Source organism: Malus sylvestris, chromosome 8, assembly GCF_916048215.2.
Source record: "Malus sylvestris chromosome 8, drMalSylv7.2, whole genome shotgun sequence".
NCBI lineage: Eukaryota > Viridiplantae > Streptophyta > Magnoliopsida > Rosales > Rosaceae > Malus > Malus sylvestris.
This window is the reverse complement of record NC_062267.1, coordinates 26615819-26633433: the sequence shown is the minus strand read 5'-3', so window position 1 is coordinate 26633433 and position 17615 is coordinate 26615819. Positions and strand designations below refer to the sequence as shown.

The 17615-nt window shown below is 37.1% G+C and overlaps 1 protein-coding gene and 1 long non-coding RNA gene across 2 annotated transcripts; both read right to left on the bottom strand.

The window, feature by feature from the left end:
• Positions 1 to 32: 32 nt before the first annotated feature.
• LOC126632137 (uncharacterized) lies at positions 33 to 7465 on the bottom strand. The gene is made up of 5 exons (XM_050302379.1): positions 6933 to 7465; positions 1105 to 1219; positions 928 to 1009; positions 708 to 759; positions 33 to 357 (listed from the first exon to the last, which is right to left on the bottom strand). The coding sequence occupies exons 1-5, from the start codon at positions 7383 to 7385 to the stop codon at positions 295 to 297; spliced, it is 765 nt and encodes a 254-aa protein (XP_050158336.1). The 5' UTR covers positions 7386 to 7465; the 3' UTR covers positions 33 to 294.
• Positions 4408 to 5057, bottom strand: LOC126632144 (uncharacterized). Its single transcript, XR_007626585.1, has 2 exons — positions 4938 to 5057; positions 4408 to 4719 (listed from the first exon to the last, which is right to left on the bottom strand). It is a non-coding gene; the product is annotated as an uncharacterized LOC126632144 (long non-coding RNA).
• Positions 7466 to 17615: the final 10150 nt, after the last annotated feature.

Genomic DNA, 17615 nt, shown 5'->3' with positions numbered 1-17615 from the left:
AAAGCATAACAATCCAAAATTGGCCCTTTAAGTTAAAAGTCAACAAAAGCACTAGACATGTAGCTCAATTAGCTAAGAGGAGTTACACTCTGCATTCAATGACACGAGTTTGATTCCCCCTCCCCAATATCACTTTGTTTTTCGAGAATTTCGAGATGAATACTCCATTCAGTTCACATTTTCTACATACGAATATGCGTGCCTATACATCATATTTGCTTGCTCATGCAAGTTCAAAGTAAAAAAGTGTACATATCCTCTCCTTGAGGTAAAAAGAGAGTAGAGAAAATAACTCTAAATCTGGTCGATCAGCTGAGGGAATTGTCGTAGAAGCCATGCCACACCTCTGATGGCAATCTGTAAAACATATGGGATTTGAAGTGAAACCTGACCTAGTTCTTCAAAGAATTATAATCTTATAATTTCTGCACACCTAGTTTTCGTATCCGTAAGGTTGAAAAGCAGTTAAAACAGAACAGAAATTCAAGAAATTGGACAAATTTGAACGTATATTCATATTCTACATGTTCATCCAATGCCAATGGCAGGAAGGCTGCACTATAGAATTTAGACTGGAACCATCAGATATCAGGCCCCAACCTAAACGTCTGTTTTAGATTATGTTTGTTTCGAAATAGTATATGGAATGCCCTGAAACAAAACAAAAAAAATGAGAGAGCGTGAAAGTACGGAGGTTAAGCACTTACCAACACAGTTTCTCCAGGCTTGATCGCAGGTTCGACACTATCTCGCCCGTAGCTGTTTATCAAAGACAAAATTAGTCTCCCAACAAACTATACGCACTCAACAGAGATACACAAGTACACAAGATGTTTCTTCATCTTCGGGAACGAAATTGAATGAGCATGCAGTACTATAATCTGGGGTATGCTACGACTGCTATCTGTTCTTTTGAAGTATCCTTACATTATTTGTCTCTTGCCATCGATGACCTCCAACTTATAAAAGCTACATCCTTTGCTGAAGGGAAAAGGCTTCCCATTCCATTCTGATCGAAAATACGTACTATTTCAGTGAGGATCGGATAAACATATATATCACAGAGGAGAAAAGACGTAGTGTAACTAATTTCCATTAACATACCTAAATGCCATGTTACCCCAACTGCCGTGGAGTCCTCAGCGGATAAGTCGTCAATAACAAACTGAAGGTCTTTGCCGACAGAATCATTGAACTTTTTGAAGAATTGAAGTATATCCTGCGCATTGTTGAAGCTGATGCTTGATCTTGAGAATGAAATACACAATAATTCAGAGCTGCTTAAACATTTTTCTATCAAAAAAAACGCTTGAAATCGAACTTAAGACCTCCTCCATCATATTTGAAAATACAAATTCGGAACTTACTTGAAATTTATAAATGCAAACATTTTTCTAGACGGGCTGGAAGGATTAATACCAATAATGTTCGGAAACACAAATATCAGTTTTAAGTTTTGCAGGAACAACCCTACAGATTCAGTTAGTGATTTCGGACCTTAGGTTAACATGATTTTCTTTTTTGAATGCTTAATTTTTTTGGAAATTTTGTTACTAGAAGATTGATTACAACAACAACAACAACAAAGCCTTTTCCCACTAAGTGGGGTCGGCTATATGAATCCTAGAACGCCATTGCGCTCGGTTTTGTGTCATGTCCTCCGTTAGATCCAAGTACTCTAAGTCTTTTCTTAGAGTCTCTTCCAAAGTTGTCCTAGGTCTTCCTCTACCCCTTCGGCCCTGAACCTCTGTCCCGTAGTCACATCTTCGAACCGGAGCGTCAGTCGGCCTTCTTTGCACATGTTCAAAATCACCGGAGCCGATTTTCTCTCATATTTCCTACAATTTCGGCTACTCCTACTTTACCTCGGATATCCTCATTCCCAATCTTATCCTTTCTCGTGTGCCCACACATCCCACGTAGCATCCTCATCTCCGCTACACCCATTTTGTGTACGTGTTGATGCTTCACCACCCAACATTCTGTGCCATACAACATCGCTAGCCTTATTGCCGTCCTATAAAATTTTCCCTTGAGCTTCAGTGGCCTACGACGGTCACACAACACGCCGGATGCACTCTTTCCATCCAGCTCGTATTCTATGGTTGAGATCTCCATCTAATTCTCCGTTCTCTTGCAAGATAGATCCTAGGTAGCGAAAACGATCGCTTTTTGTGATCTTCGCTAGATTGCTCCGGTCATTAGTGTGGATAAGTATATAAATGGATAGAGATAGGAAAGCAAACACAAGATGTACGTGGTTCACCCAGATTGGCTACGTCCACGGAATAGAAGAGTTCTCATTAATTGTGAAGGGTTTACACAAGTACATAGGTTCAAGCTCTCATTTAGTGAGTACAAGTGAATGATTTAGTACAAATGACATTAGGAAATATTGTGGGAGAATGATCTCGTAATCACGAAACTTCTAAGTATCGGAGTGTGGTGTCGTCTTGACTTGCCTTATCTGTCTCATAGGTAGATGTGGCATCTTCTCTGGAAGTACTCTTCCTCCATCCAGGGGTGGTATCTTTAACTGGTGGAGATGCACAAGGTAATGTATCAATTTCACTTGAAGCTTACTTGTAGTTTCAAGCTTGGTCAAGCGCGATACAAACCATGTAGTAGGAGTCCCCCAAGTCGCCGAGCTAGGGGGTCTGCTGAAAGAGGTGACAGACAAGGTAAGCAATCAGAGCTCCGACTGATTGTTCACCTTCTCCCCATCTTGCAGCAGCATGAAGGATAAAGAGAAGAAAAATGAGAAGAGATGATATGAGATACTTTTGCTTTTGAAGAAGTAACTTTCCACAGGCTTATTCTTGAACTGAGCTGGAGGGTTTTCTGGTTTCCTCCAGAGTATAAGGCCGACTGAAGAATTTGAGGGTCAAAACAAGTCCATCAAATCTAGAGTACGTTCCACCCTGCTGATATGGGATACTTTTGCTTTTGACAGAGTAATGAATGTATCGGCACGTGTGCTGTTACGCTTGTCTCCACATGCTTCCTTGTATCCTTCGCACTTGCCCTATCTGTTCCTCAAGCAGATGCGGAATCTTCCCTGGAAACATAAGATGTTGAAGATGAGTACTCGAGAGCAATGCCAGGTAAGTAATCAGGTAAGGGGTTCCAGGCAGTCAGTTCCTAGCTGGAAGCTTGATTCCAAGTGCTGACTGATTGCTCTCTTTCTCCTTGTCTTGCAGGTAAAAACAAGGCCAAAAGAAAAGACAGGGAAAAAGCATGATATGGGATACTCTTGCTTTTAACCCTGATGATATGAGATATTCTTGCTCTAGTATAGCTTGTTTGCAGAGGTATTATCGGGGGGAAAGAAAGCTGAATATTTCGAAAGGCTTCGTTGGGAGTGCCCTCTCAGATATGATGAAGGGTTGAGCATATTTGCAGGTCTGTCTGTCCGTTGGGGATGGAGGTCGACATATATAGGAGTCTCCCTAACAACAAGTAGTAATGCTATTCCTTTACCCTGCTTGGTCATAGCACGGTAGTGGGAGCTGCCAGTTTCACATGTTTTAACTCTGTCAGAGCACTTTGAAAAAGTGGTCTGTGGTATCTGGCTCTCGAGATTCGGAGAACGATGCCTCTTCGATTTTTGAGAAAGCAATCATGCTGGGGGTATGACTCTCGAGATTCGGAGAGCAGTGTCTCTTCGATTTTTGAGGAAGTAATCATGTTGGGAGTCTGACTCTCGAGATTCGGAGGGCGGTGCCTCTTCGATTTTGGAGCAAGCAATCTTGTTGGGAGTGTTGTCTCGAATGTGAGTAAAGGTTGGGCATGTTTGCTAGTCTACCTTGCCACGAAGCACAAAGGTTGACACACAGGGACTTTCCAATTATCCAGCAATGGTACTGTTCCTTTACCCTCTCTTCGATTTTGAGAAAGTAGTCATGTTGGGAGTCTGGCTCTCGAGATTCGGAGGACGGTGCCTCTTCGATTTTGGAGCAAGCAATCTTATTGGGAGTGTTTTCTCGAATGTGAGTAAAGGTTGGGCATGTTTGCTAGTCTACCTTGCCACGAAGCACAGAGGTTGACACACAGGGACTTTCCAATTATCCAGCAGTGGTACTGTTCCTTTACAGTTGTGGGTAATAATATGGTAGCTAGACCTTCAAAATTTATGTGTCTAAACTTTTGTTAGTGCTGTTTCTTTGCTATTCTTTTACCTTTCTTGGTCAGAGCGATGTAGTGGGAGCTGCAAGCTTCACGTGCTCAACTTTGGCAGAGAACTTTGGCAAAGTTATTTGTGGTACCCATGAGCTATTGTTGTGTGTGGGAAGTGGGTGATTGAACAGTAAGATTCATGTGCTTTCTACTTCACCAGAAGTCTTCGACAGAATGCCCATAATTTCTGCAAAGCTGAGTGTGCGTGTGACAGGTGCTGACAAGGCTAGAAAAGTAGGTGCCTCTTCGATTTCTGAGATCGGCCCTCGTGGTCTCTGAGCAGCCCAGCTTTTGAGAAAGCGAGCGCCTCTTCGATTGATTCGGAGAACGATGCTTCATCGATTTTTGAGAAAGCAATCATGCTGGGGGTCTGGCTCTCGAGATTCGGGGAGCAGTGTCTCTTCGATTTATGAGAAAGTAATCATGTTGGGAGTCTGGTTCTCGAGATTCGGAGGGCGGTGCCTCTTTGATTTTGGAGCAAGCAATCTTGTTGGGAGTGTTTTCTCGAATGTGAGTAAAGGTTGGGCATGTTTGCTAGTCTACCTTGCCACGAAGCACAGAGGTTGACACACAGGGACTTTCCAATTATCCAGCAATGGTACTGTTCCTTTACCCTCTCTTCGATTTTTAAGAAAGTAGTCATGTTGGGAGTCTGGCTCTCGAGATTCGGAGGACGGTGCCTCTTCGATTTTGGAGCAAACAATCTTATTGGGAGTGTTTTCTCGAATGTGAGTAAAGGTTGGGCATGTTTGCTAGTCTACCTTGCCACGAAGCACAAAGGTTGACACACAGGGACTTTCCAATTATCCAGCAGTGGTACTGTTCCTTTACCCTTGTGGATAATAATATGGTAGCTAGACCTTCAAAATTTATGGATCTAAACTTTGTTAGTGCTGTTTCTTTGCTATTCTTTTACCCTTCTTGGTCAGAGCGATGTAGTGGGAGCTGCAAGCTTCACGTGCTCAACTTTGGCAGAGAACTTTGGCAAAGTTATCTGTGGTGCCCATGAGCTATTGTTGCGTGTGGGAAGTGGGTGATTGAACAGTAAGATTCATGTGTTTTCTACTTCCCCAGAAGTCTTTGACAGAATGCCCATAATTTCCGCAAAACTGAGTGTGCGTGTGACAGGTGCTGACAAGGCTGGAAAAGGCTGGAAAAGTAGGTGCCTCTTCGATTTCTGAGATCGGCCCTCGTGGTCTCTGGGGAGCCCAGCTTTTGAGAAAGCGAGCGCCTCTTCGATTTTTGAGATCGGCCTTCGTGGTCTTTGAGCAGCCCAACTTTTGAGAAAGCAAACGCCTCTTCGATTTCTGAGATCAACCCTCATGATCTCTAAGCAGCCCAGCTTTTGAGAAAGCAAACGCCTCTTCGATTTCTGAGCAGGCGCCTCTTCGATTTCTGAAGCTTCGTCGAGTGCAGATTTTTATAGGGGCTGGCATTAAGTTCCAAAGCACACTTGAATCTCCACCAGTAGAAGCTTCATTCTTGCACTTCTAAGATCTTGATTTGTCCGACCTTTTCTCTCTTCAACACCTTTGAAAATGTCTGGCCCCTCCGACCGTCGTTTTAACTTGAACCTTGTTGAAGAGGCAGCCCCGCCTTCTCCAGACAACATATGGCGCCCATCCTTCGTCTCCCCTACTGGTCCTCTTACCGTTGGGGATTCCGTGATGAAGAATGATATGACCGCTGCGGTGGTGGCCAGGAACCTTCTCACTCCCAAAGATAACAGACTACTTTCCAAACGGTCTGATGAGTTAGCTGTTAAGGATTCGCTGGCTCTCAGTGTTCAGTGTGCAGGTTCTGTGTCTAATATGGCCCAACGCCTATTTGCTCGAACCCGCCAAGTTGAATCATTGGCGGCTGAAGTGATGAGTCTCAAACAGGAGATTAGAGGGCTCAAGCATGAGAATAAACAGTTGCACCGGCTCGCACATGACTATGCTACAAACATGAAGAGGAAGCTTGACCAGATGAAGGAAACTGATGGTCAGGTTTTACTTGATCATCAGAGATTTGTGGGTTTGTTCCAAAGGCATTTATTGCCTTCGTCTTCTGGGGCTGTACCGCGTAATGAAGCTCCAAATGATCAACCTCTGATGCCTCCTCCTTCTAGGGTTCTGTCCAGTACTGAGGCTCCAAATGATCCCCCTCCGGTGCCTTCTCTTTCTGGGGCTCTACCGACTGCTGAGACTTCTCCTAAGCAACCTTTGTGAAGGCTCCCTCTTGTGTGCTTATTTTGACTCATGTATATGTACATATTTGTAGCTTATCGGGGATATCAATAAATAAGCTTTCCTTCATTTCAACGTATTGTGTTAAATACACCAAAGTCTTCTTCGCTAAGTTCTTTGAATTTTCTTTTGTTAAAGCTTGTATGTTGAAGCTTTCTGAGTGGAGCATGTAGATTGGAAAAAAAAAAAAAAGAACGTCCACGTAAATCCTCAAAGGTCAGTAATAAAAGTCTACGTAAATCTTCGAAAGTTCAAAAAGGATCCGTCAAAGTCTGCCAAAATCTATATTGTTATTTTAAAAAGTTTTTAAAATCCTTAAATCGTAGTTTGACTACACACGTAAATTCCACAAATTCTTCTTTCTTCTTGTTATATTATTATTTTTATTTCTAAATATTTATTATAATTCTGTCAATTTGGACTACTTTTTCTGTTTATTTTTAAGTTTAAAATTATTATATTACAGTCAAATATCAAAGCACATACTAAATAAAAGAGCTGAGATGTGGATAAGAGATAGAGTACCTTGCGACCAATGAAAGGACGAGGAAAAACAAGGTCCTCGTACACACATTTCTCTGCTATGAGCCCCTCCACTGAACCCAAATCTTGGCGGTTGACTCCTCCGTAGAACTTCCTCACAACGTCCGCTCCAGATTCCACCACATCAGCAGACTCATCGCCATCAGTTCCCGGCAGTGATGCAACCTCGACTGTCGGATTGGCTGATGACGATGAGGCCCGAAACTGAAGGGTCTGCGGGGTCCATCTCAGAGGTGTGCTGATAGCAGTTGCTGGATTGAATATGGGGAGGTTGGAAGTGGTGATTGGAATGGAAGGAGATTTGGTGTGGTTAAGAAGGAGACGAGGAGACGAAGAAGATGAGAGGAATAAGGAGTTTATCATCAGCATGGCTGATGTTTGAAAACAACAAACAAATCCGAAATAACTTGAATATGAATCGGACAATACTTGCATATATAAGAAAACTAATTAAAAGTGTGTTACTTGCATCCCAACGGGAATGCACCTATATATTCTACCATTTATGAATAACGTAATTTTATTGTCTAAATTTATAACCAAAATTGTTCAATTCTTAATTTTTCATTTGAAAATTATCCTTAAAAAAAAAAAAAAAAAAACCAGTCAAATCAGTGACTGTTTATCCATCCAAATATATGAAATAAATGAGTATTAAGTATTATATTCATGGGAAAATATACACAGTTTACCATTTACGAATAATATGTCTATATCGCATAAATTAAATAATTAGATGTTGTTCTGGTCATGGACAAATCACTCAAGTTTGGGTCCATAAGCAGTGACAATTACCATATGAAGACATGTTTTTGCTACGACTCCGGTGGGTTCCTTAACCAAGCCACTGCCTATGAGTCACCGACTCATTCTTCAACGGGCACGCAGTCAAAATCCTGGTGTGAGGATGTTAAGACAAAGTCCCACATCGATAAGAGACCAAATCATTTAAGGGCTTATAAAGAGTTGGGCTACTCTCTATATTATCAATTGGTTTGAAGAGCACTGAATTATTTTAGCCTAAGCTAAATATGTCTCATTGAGAAATTAATTTTTGTCATTTGGTGCTAAATGACACTTTAGCCTAACTAGGCTTGTTTTGCATGCAGTAAACAACTGTAACTTAAATCACAAGCCCTAGGTCCAAGCCCAATGGGCCTTGAAACCTAAACCTTCTTATGAGCCAATTCAACATGTTAATCTTAATTATAAAATTAACACCATTAGCTGATTTATCTCGAAATTAGAATTCATCCATGAACTATAGTTTTTTTAATTTATGTCCCTAAATATAACAAAATGTGCATTATTGGTCCATGCCGTTCAATTAATTTCTTAAAAAAAGTTTGTTCATCTTATGATGCAGCCCACATGCGGATTCTCATGTCCAATTTTGTGATGTCATGTAGATTAAACAAAAATATATTAATATATTAAAAATAAAGGAAAAGGAGAAGGATTCAAGATGGAATTGGGGAGGGTGTTCACGTGTTAAGTATTAGAAAACATCTCTAATGTAGACAATTGAGTTGGAATACCTGTTTTAATCAGACACGTAAGTAAAAACTAGCTCCAATAATAGAGGCAATTGAGTATGCAAATTATGCATACCCTCCAAAAATAGGCACATTGCCTACACCATCATGAGTAGGCGATTCAGGCGCCACACCCTCCTTTGATAATCAAATATTCGATGTAGAGGAAGATGACAAAACCAAAAAGTAAAAATTGATGTTACACACGAAATAAAGAGTAGACGTGATGTAAATCCAATTTTTTGAGTCATTATTGAATTTAGTCCAGTTTGTTGGACTAGGTCTACTCATTGATTATCTACATCAGTTTATATTTTATTTTATTAAATTGTAAATGTTATCCCTTATTTATAGGAATGTCTTTTACTTGAATATTGTATGTTGTAGGTGCTATATATCATCATAATATATATATGTGTGTGTGTATATATATATATATATATATATATATATATATATATATATATATATATATATATATATATATATATATATATATATATTGTGTGTGTGGATTTATAAATGTATAAAAGATAAAATATCTTCGACTATTTTTATGGATAATAAGTATATTAAGTTTTATTTACTTTCGTATATACTTTTTATAAAAGTGGTTCTATTTTCAAATTTAAATATTCAAATTCAAATTTTGAGTAAAGATGCATAAATCAAGAAATTTAATTAAAGTATAAAAATATGGAACAAGACTAAATCCAATAGCAACTTTAAATTTTAGACTTGGATCAAAGTATAACATATAATTTTGCCTAATCTATTAGAGTCGTTTCAAACTATTATTATAAGTCAATTCAGTAGGCAACATACTATAATATAATTTTGCCTTTTATAATATAATTTTGTTATTTTAATTGAGTATTGTTGATGCACAAACTCAGTGATGACTTTGTTACAACAGAAAGTGTTAAGTTTGTGACATTTGCTAGATTGCTCCGGTCATTAGTGTTGATAAGTATGTAAATGGATAGGGACAGGGAAGCAAACACAAGATGTACGTGGTTCATCCAGATTGGCTACGTCCATGGAGTAGAGGGGTTCTCATTAATTGTGAAGGATTTACACAAGTACATAGGTTCAAGCTCTCCTTTAGTGAGTACAAATGAATGATTTAGTACAAATGACATTAGGAAATATTGTGAGAGAATGATATCTATTTATAGAAGAGAGTTTCTAGTTTCATTCTGACATTGACACGTGTCGTGCTGTGATTGACCTCTGATGTCAACACGTGTCGCGTTATGATTGGTCTTAGATGTTGACATGTGTCGCGTTGTGATTGGCCTCCTGGTTGGAGGGAGACTCTTGTAGGTCCTTGGGATTATAATGTTGACCAGTACTTAGTAGTTTCGGAGTTAATCAAGTATGGTACAAACAAGTATATTATTGAAATGCTTTATAATAAATAAATTCGTAGGTCTAAATAGCATTGTATATTAATATGTATGCCATCAGAGTATATTGCCCCGCAAGATCCTTCCTTGCTTAGTCCTTTCTACTCCTAATTTTCTAGTGATTATGTATGTCTCAATCAATTTGTTTCTGACTGGAGTCAGAATAGAATCTGACTAAACCACCGACCTTTTGTCCCCCAAAAGTCAAGAGACATCGCAAATTTGCAATGTGAAAACTTGCAATTCGTGCGACCCAAAAACAAAGGAAAAACACATGAAGAAAACTTGCCAATATTGCTTTTAAACTTGAGTCAAAAGTAAAATAATGTCGTTTTTAGTATTTAATCATATATAACATCCAAGCACTCCATTGTTTTGCAGCTGTTTTCCGCATTGATTCTCGACCTTTCTAATTTAATTAACTTAATCCGTTTAATGGTTTAATTATGACATATAATAAGATCTCTTGAGGTGGATCACTTTAGTCACCTTCTTCTTTTCAATGAGAGTTCGGATTCTCTTTGTGAGGATCCTAGGGATCCGTGAATCGTGTTCGTTCATCGTACATCGTACAGTCAAAAATTATTTTAAATATTTTTATTTAAAAATAAACATAAACAGTACTTGACAAAAACTGACCGCATGATATACAATGAACGAACACGATTCACAGATCTCTATGAGCCTCACCAAAAAGATCCGGAGAGGATCCTGTTGGTTTCAAAGGTCCAAAAAAGTCAAGGTTGGTCGGATCTACTTCTGAGATGATGAGTTATAAGACCCAAATGATGACGTCGGTCGCCATTTCGCCAATTAGCCAAAAAATAGAAAAAGGCAGCCGAACACGTTGGATTTGGAGGCCTCGCACTGCCATGTACGGCAGGTGGTTCATGGGTGAGTTTTGTAGAGGGAAGTAAGAGCTTCAAACTGGCAGTGGTGGCGTCAAAAAAAAATTCGCCACAATTGGCCGTAATTTGCATAAAAAACTTGAAGTTGTGCGGCTCGGTATATTTAGTGGGTCGCGAATTATTGGTTTCGGTTGGGTTTCCATTTCTGGAAACTACTTTATGCTTTTTTTTTTTTTTTTAATCTGGAGTCAAGTTTTTATTTATAGTAAGTGACAAAAGATCAAAATGCGAGCACTCTATAACTTCATTTCCACTGTGATTCGCAACGGTTGTTGCCCATGCGTTCTACCTATCTATTCTAAATCCGCCTCAAACACCAAAGTAAAATTTAAAATGACCACAATGCCCTTTAAAATCATTTTTCTCACAACTGTGAAATGAATCATTTCAAGATGGCGTATCATAGGTTATGTCCTAACTATTGGAGATACCGCAATATCTTGGAGGTCAATCAAGCAGACCTCTTAGTTGTGACTTTTTCGAATCATGCCGAGATCTCACCTTTCATGAAGTTATGCATGAATGCTTATGGTTAAGTGTTGTTAGTGAGGATATTAAGAGTATTTGTGGACCTTCTTCCGTAGTTAATTTCCCTACAACGGTTTATGAAGATAATGTTGCTTGTGTCATCCAAATCAAGAAAGGTTACATCAAAGTAGAGAATAGCAAGTATATGGCACCAAAGTTTTTCTATTCACATCAGCAACAAAAGCATCAGAAGATTGAAGTCAAGCATATCCGATCCCAAGACAACCTTATTGATTTCTTCACCAAGTCATTTCCGAAGTCCATTTTTTCAGAAGCTTGTTCAAGAAATTGGTATGCGTAAATTATCTGAGCTACAACATTTATAATTCTCATTTGGATGTTTTGTCAAATTCAATGGGAGTATCTTGCAACACACTCATTTGACCTTAATGTTCTCTTTTTCCAACAATCAGGACCATTTGGTCCCATTGGATTTTTGTTGCCTGACGAGATTCTGATGAGACACCTATCCTTGGTTGGTCATACTCGTTTGTGCGTCCCACTGGCGGTCTATACACGTTTAGTGTTGACAGGTTTTGCATTAACTCACTTTTCTACTAGCCTATAGGTTTTGTCTCGCCTTGATTTTCAACATAGCTAGGTTTTTTGAGACTTACTTTCCATGTGCATTTCGTGTTTGAGACTTCATTAACTATTTTTACATCATTGCTAAAAATCTAATGCACCATCTACTTGAGTATTTACACAAATAAGGAGGAGGAGTGTTGCAGTTAATATTCCATTAGAAGTGCAATTGTGTAAATCTTAGTAGATTATGTATAAGATTGTATGAGATCATTCTTTATTGTACTTGTATTACTTGGAGAACAAGACTCTTTCTTCCATATTACTATAAATAAAGACATAAAATGGTGAAATCACAGCACATAATTCCCACTCTCTGTCTATTTTCTCTCCTATCGCGGGTCCTCTCCCTTTTCTTAGCCTACAACAACTATATATCATTTTTTGTGGAATTAATGATTTACTAATATAAAAAGAAAAGAATAACTAATATTCTAATTCAGATCCCAATCGTTACTCATACAAACAAAAGTTGTCGGTGGTAGACAAGCTAAAGGCTCGATGACCAACATAAATCTAAGGACAACAAAAGGCTCTTGCTCTTATTTTGTTTTATTTATTTTTTTTATCAGTAAGGCTCTTGTTCTGCATTCAGTGAATCAAAAGATTCATCAACGATTGTGGATTTTGTGATCGAGACATTAACTTTTTATAGTTGCTTTTTTATTTTATTGGCTTTAGTTAATAGATTAATCCTTGTCGGTTTCAACAAGTAAATGTATAAGTCTTTCTTAAGCACAAAAAGTACGGCAATTGAATTTTGCTTAATTTTAAGTAATTGTGAGTTAGACTAATCGATTAAGGTAGTGAGCAAATGTGGTGAGGCTAATCGATTAAGGTAGTGTGTTGGTCCATCTCACTTAAATTTGAATGTTCATTTTTATTAATTAGAATAATTCAGAATTGAATAAAATCTAATTGCACTTTCTTAGTTGGTAAATTAGGTGTGTTTAAGATGGAAGATTATACGGTCTAGTGATATTCATCTTTATATATAAATGAACGTTCTCTTGTTTAATTCATTAGATGGCGAGGCCAAAGTATATTTGTGTTGTATTCAATATGTAATTAGTGACTGATATACAATGTAACTTAGTGCAATCTCCTCTTATTGTACAGTAAAATATCGCCTCCTTTAGAGTACATCGTTGTATTAAAAAAAATAGAAATTTTAGAACATTTTTGAGCATGTAATCCAAAGTGCAAGAATTGGATCCTCTCCTGAGCTTGGGCTTAGGATCCTCTTGACTGATACACAAGGGCCGTTGGATTTTGATCCAACGGCTACAATTATTATAATTTTTAGAGAGCTCCACTGTTTGTAGCCGTTAGATTAAAATGCAACGGTCCTTATGTGTTAGTTAGAATGATCGTGAGCCCAAGCTCATGAGAGATTTTTTAGTGTGACCGTTACACGAGGTGATACATCACGTGTCTTTATATAAATTGTGGAATATGTGTGTTAAAATGTTAGTAACTTAAAAATTAAAATTTTCTACCACTTACATAAAAACACGTGGTGTACTATCCGTATTCCCTTCACAACTAAAAATTTCTCGTTAATAACTTAAAAATTAAAATTTTTCATCACTTGCATAAAAACATATGGTTTACCATTCGTATTCCCGTCATAACTAAAAATTTCTCGAAGAAGCTCAGGAGATGATCCAATTCCCAAAGTGCAAACCATCTGACTTCCACATGCAGTCATAATAACCTTGGAAACTGGAAGATTGAAGGCAGGAAAACTAGAAAGAAAATGATGATTTTATTACTTTACGTCCTGACAAGGGAATAAAAGAGGGACAAGAGATCATTCAACGGATTCTTTGTCTGAAGATTTGGAGAGTTTCGTGATCGGGTACGTTATCATCGTATATTGTATAATTAGTTTTCGTTAAATATTATTTATATTTAATTTTAAATTTTAAATTTTAAATAATTTCTGACCGTACGATATACAATAAACGATTACAGAATTCCTAGAAAAAAGAGCAGATCCTTTTCCGATTCAAATGGCAAATTTTGGACTGCTCTGTGAATAGTGTTTTACGGTTGTATTCCATTTGGACTCATGATACTTTATTTGACGAATTAAAGGGTTAAAAACAACACTTAAGTTTTAAGAAGGTTTTTGGTATTTTCCCGTTTTGTTTTCTTTTGCTTCTAGAGTTTTCTCAAGATTATATAAACGACTTTAGAGTTATATCATGATTATATTACTCAATTGAAAATCGAGATTTTCTCTAAAATCTATAAAACTGTTCGTGATCCTGTATTCTATAACTTATGTTGTGTCACGTCCACCGTCAAACATACGAAACCTCGAGTGAACGCGGAGATCGTATATCCGTACGCCGCATCAATATCATATTGTCATGACAAAAATTCAGAGAAGATATTCATGGCAGCGCTGATTATATAAACCTACGATTATGGCGACGCTATTAGTAAACCTTGAAAATTATCACATATTAAATGGGAATAAGGGGTAGAGACATCGCTTAATTATATTTTATTATCAAGATAATCGGATGCTTAGCATGATCCAGCTGTTTCACTCTAAAGAAGGTCTCTCGTCCGCTGTATGGTCTCATTTGGATACATATTGCCCTTGAGCTGTTACCCATTAAATCCATTTCCTATTAGGACTGATTTCTGTGTTAGTCACTAGCCAAATTACATTAGAAATATGACACTAAGTGGACCCAATAGCTAGCTTCTACTATATTATATATTCGTGTGGTATAATTTACGAAACTTTGGTTATTTAGATGGGAGAAGATATATATTGTAATTTGTGGTTTAGGGTTCATACATTGAATGAACAAACGTGCATAACTTTCTAAAATTTTATAAAGTAGCTAGAACCAACCAACTTCGAATGAAGAGGTTCTTTAAAACGACTGACAAAAGAGGCAACTAAAGTGCGCTACTCCATCACATACATGCAAAGCAAATAAGAACACACAATCCTCAATCGCTTGGATCAAACTATAAGAAATAAGTGATGATAAACATATTCTCAGTTTATTTCTCAAAATAATGCCTTATAAATTCTATTCGATATGTAGTAGTATATTTTGAACAAATATTGAAAACGTAAATACCTTATATTTTCGTACTCCTCACATGTAGGTTCATAGTTGATTTCATATGGAAGAGAGTATATCGTTCAGGGGATACTGTGGTACTTTGGGGTACCTCATCTTTAAGGTGTTTTGGTTATTAAATTTTTGTTTAAAATACAAAAATAAAAATTTAAAAGTTAAAACTAATAAGAGCATCTATATATATTTCGAAGCACGATACAACTTTTGTTTCATTTAAAAAGGTACAAAAGGAAGCGATCATAATGGAAGCACACAACAAATATTTTTGCATCGATTTAGGCTACTTTTAGAAACCCATTAAACCCCACGTTTCTCATTTTAATGTTAATTTTGGGTGTGCTATCTACAACTACAAGTATTTTGTAGTGATAGTTTAAAGAACACGTGCATACACACGAAACATAACTTCTTCGTCTTTTCCTGGTCAACAGAATTCTCTTTTCTTTTTTTTTCCTTTTTCTTTTACCAATACAGAATTTTACTTTCTTGACTACAAAAGAATAACATTCTTACAAGGATCCTGGAAAAGGACATTATAGTTTGTATCATAAGATAACTAGAGTAAAGGGTAAGCTAGTTGCTGTACAAAGTAGAGAGAGATAAGAAGAGGAAAGTCAGGATGGAGAGAGGAAGAAGGTAAATCAAAATTATTATATATGAAAGTTATATTTAAACTGATTAAAAGTGTTAAAAGACACCATATTTAGTTGACAAAGAGAGTTTTCTTAAACGTGTAGGGGACGAATTCCACACAAACTTAAAATTACTCTGATATCTTTGCAACCAAGAATGAAAAGGTACATGTGAGACCTTGCCACATGTACACTAGTGTGGTGTGAGCCAAAAGCTCTTTGATGCTTAAGTTAAACTTATTGTAGGAAAATGAATACTAAGTTATGAGTTTATTAGCTAAAGGATATCCTTCATTGTATAAGCATACCTTTATATAAAGACAAACATGGGCTCGAAGGTGATTTATTAGGGCACACATGACGCTCTTTAAGTGGTTGGTTTGAACTCACGTTATCCCGCTCATTTAGCCAACAATTGTTGATTATATGAGAGACGTGATAAGGAGCACCAATTAATAATCTTGTTTAGGAATGACTTGTTATATCGGTAATCATGACCTATGTATGAGCCATGATTATAGGGATCATTATGTCTGGGTCGTTTCATAATGAATTGGTTTTCCATAAAAATAGAATGCTACGTCTCTCCAAAGAATCCACTTAGTCAATCCAAATCAAGAATTGAATTCCTAATTTTGGGTAGGCTATGCTTATTTTTTTATCCTTCCATGCTCATTGAACTTGTGAGTGATTCGTAATTGCAATCCAACTCCTTATTTTGTTCTTATTAATAACTAGTAAACATGCCAACATAGTATACAATACATATGAATTTGATTCTCTTTTCTAATATTCAGCATGAATAGAGGAAATGATGGGTGACACTTAATCTTATGTAAGTTAAACTTTTGGAATTTCAATTTTTTTCTTGGACGACGTCAGTGATTAGATTGAAATCTAATGGTTTAGCTAGGATCACTTAATGTGACTATACTATGTTAAGTATCTGAGTATCCAACTCAAAATCATCGGAGATTAAAAAAAAAAAAACATTTTTGATTATGTTAGGTAGAAAAATTTGAGAGATCATAAGAGTCATAAAAATGTCTTCAGAAGCTAGGTGCTTCTTCAGGAGGACCTTCTTGTTCAACTTAACGCCTCTCCTGTTCAACCCATTCTCCTTCCCTTAGTGTAGCTTAGAGTACTAACTTTACTTCTGATGAAAAATTTAAACGTAAAAGCACTTTTAGAAGGAACACTTATGACTCATTGGAAAATACTTTGTAAATGACTGAAAACACTTTCAGAAAAAATATTCTTTTGGGTTCCAAAAGCATTTGAAGTGCTTTATGCAAAAAAACTAGTTATGTGCTTCTTTCATGAAGTAGTTTAAATGTTTTTCCAATTAGATTCACTTGCATTTTTACTAAAAATTGGTTGCAAAAACATTTTCATAAAAAACGCTGTCAATTATTTTAAAAACACTTTTAAACGAGTCTTTATGAACATTGTGGTTCCTAGAGAAGCAGAATCCTTAAACAAGTTTCTAGTAGGTGGTAACATGTGGTATTCTTTAACAAAAAAAAAATGTGGTAGTATTAAATCACACTAAAAAAATTCAATTTATATATTACACTAAAACATGGGCCCTATTGCAAAGAAAAATCAACATAACAGTACAAAAAAAAAAAAGGTTGTGTGGTGATCTTAGATTCGCCATGAGCTGATCACTGATCAGCTCTACATTATCCTGTCTTCTGTGAGAACGGATATTCAGTGGGTCCAGACTCCGAAAGGATTTCATACTTCAACAAAAAAGGAAGAAGAAGAATGGATATATATATTTCATGCCACCTGGGTTTAAACCGCGTCCTCAACAGTTCAGTACATATTATTTATCTATTAATTATTCTGGTTAACTGCATCAGTCCGTCCAGAATTTGGCTTAAAACATTCCCCCAACACTTGTTAATCTTCTGATTCATCATATTGCCTGAATTTTCATCCCCAACTTT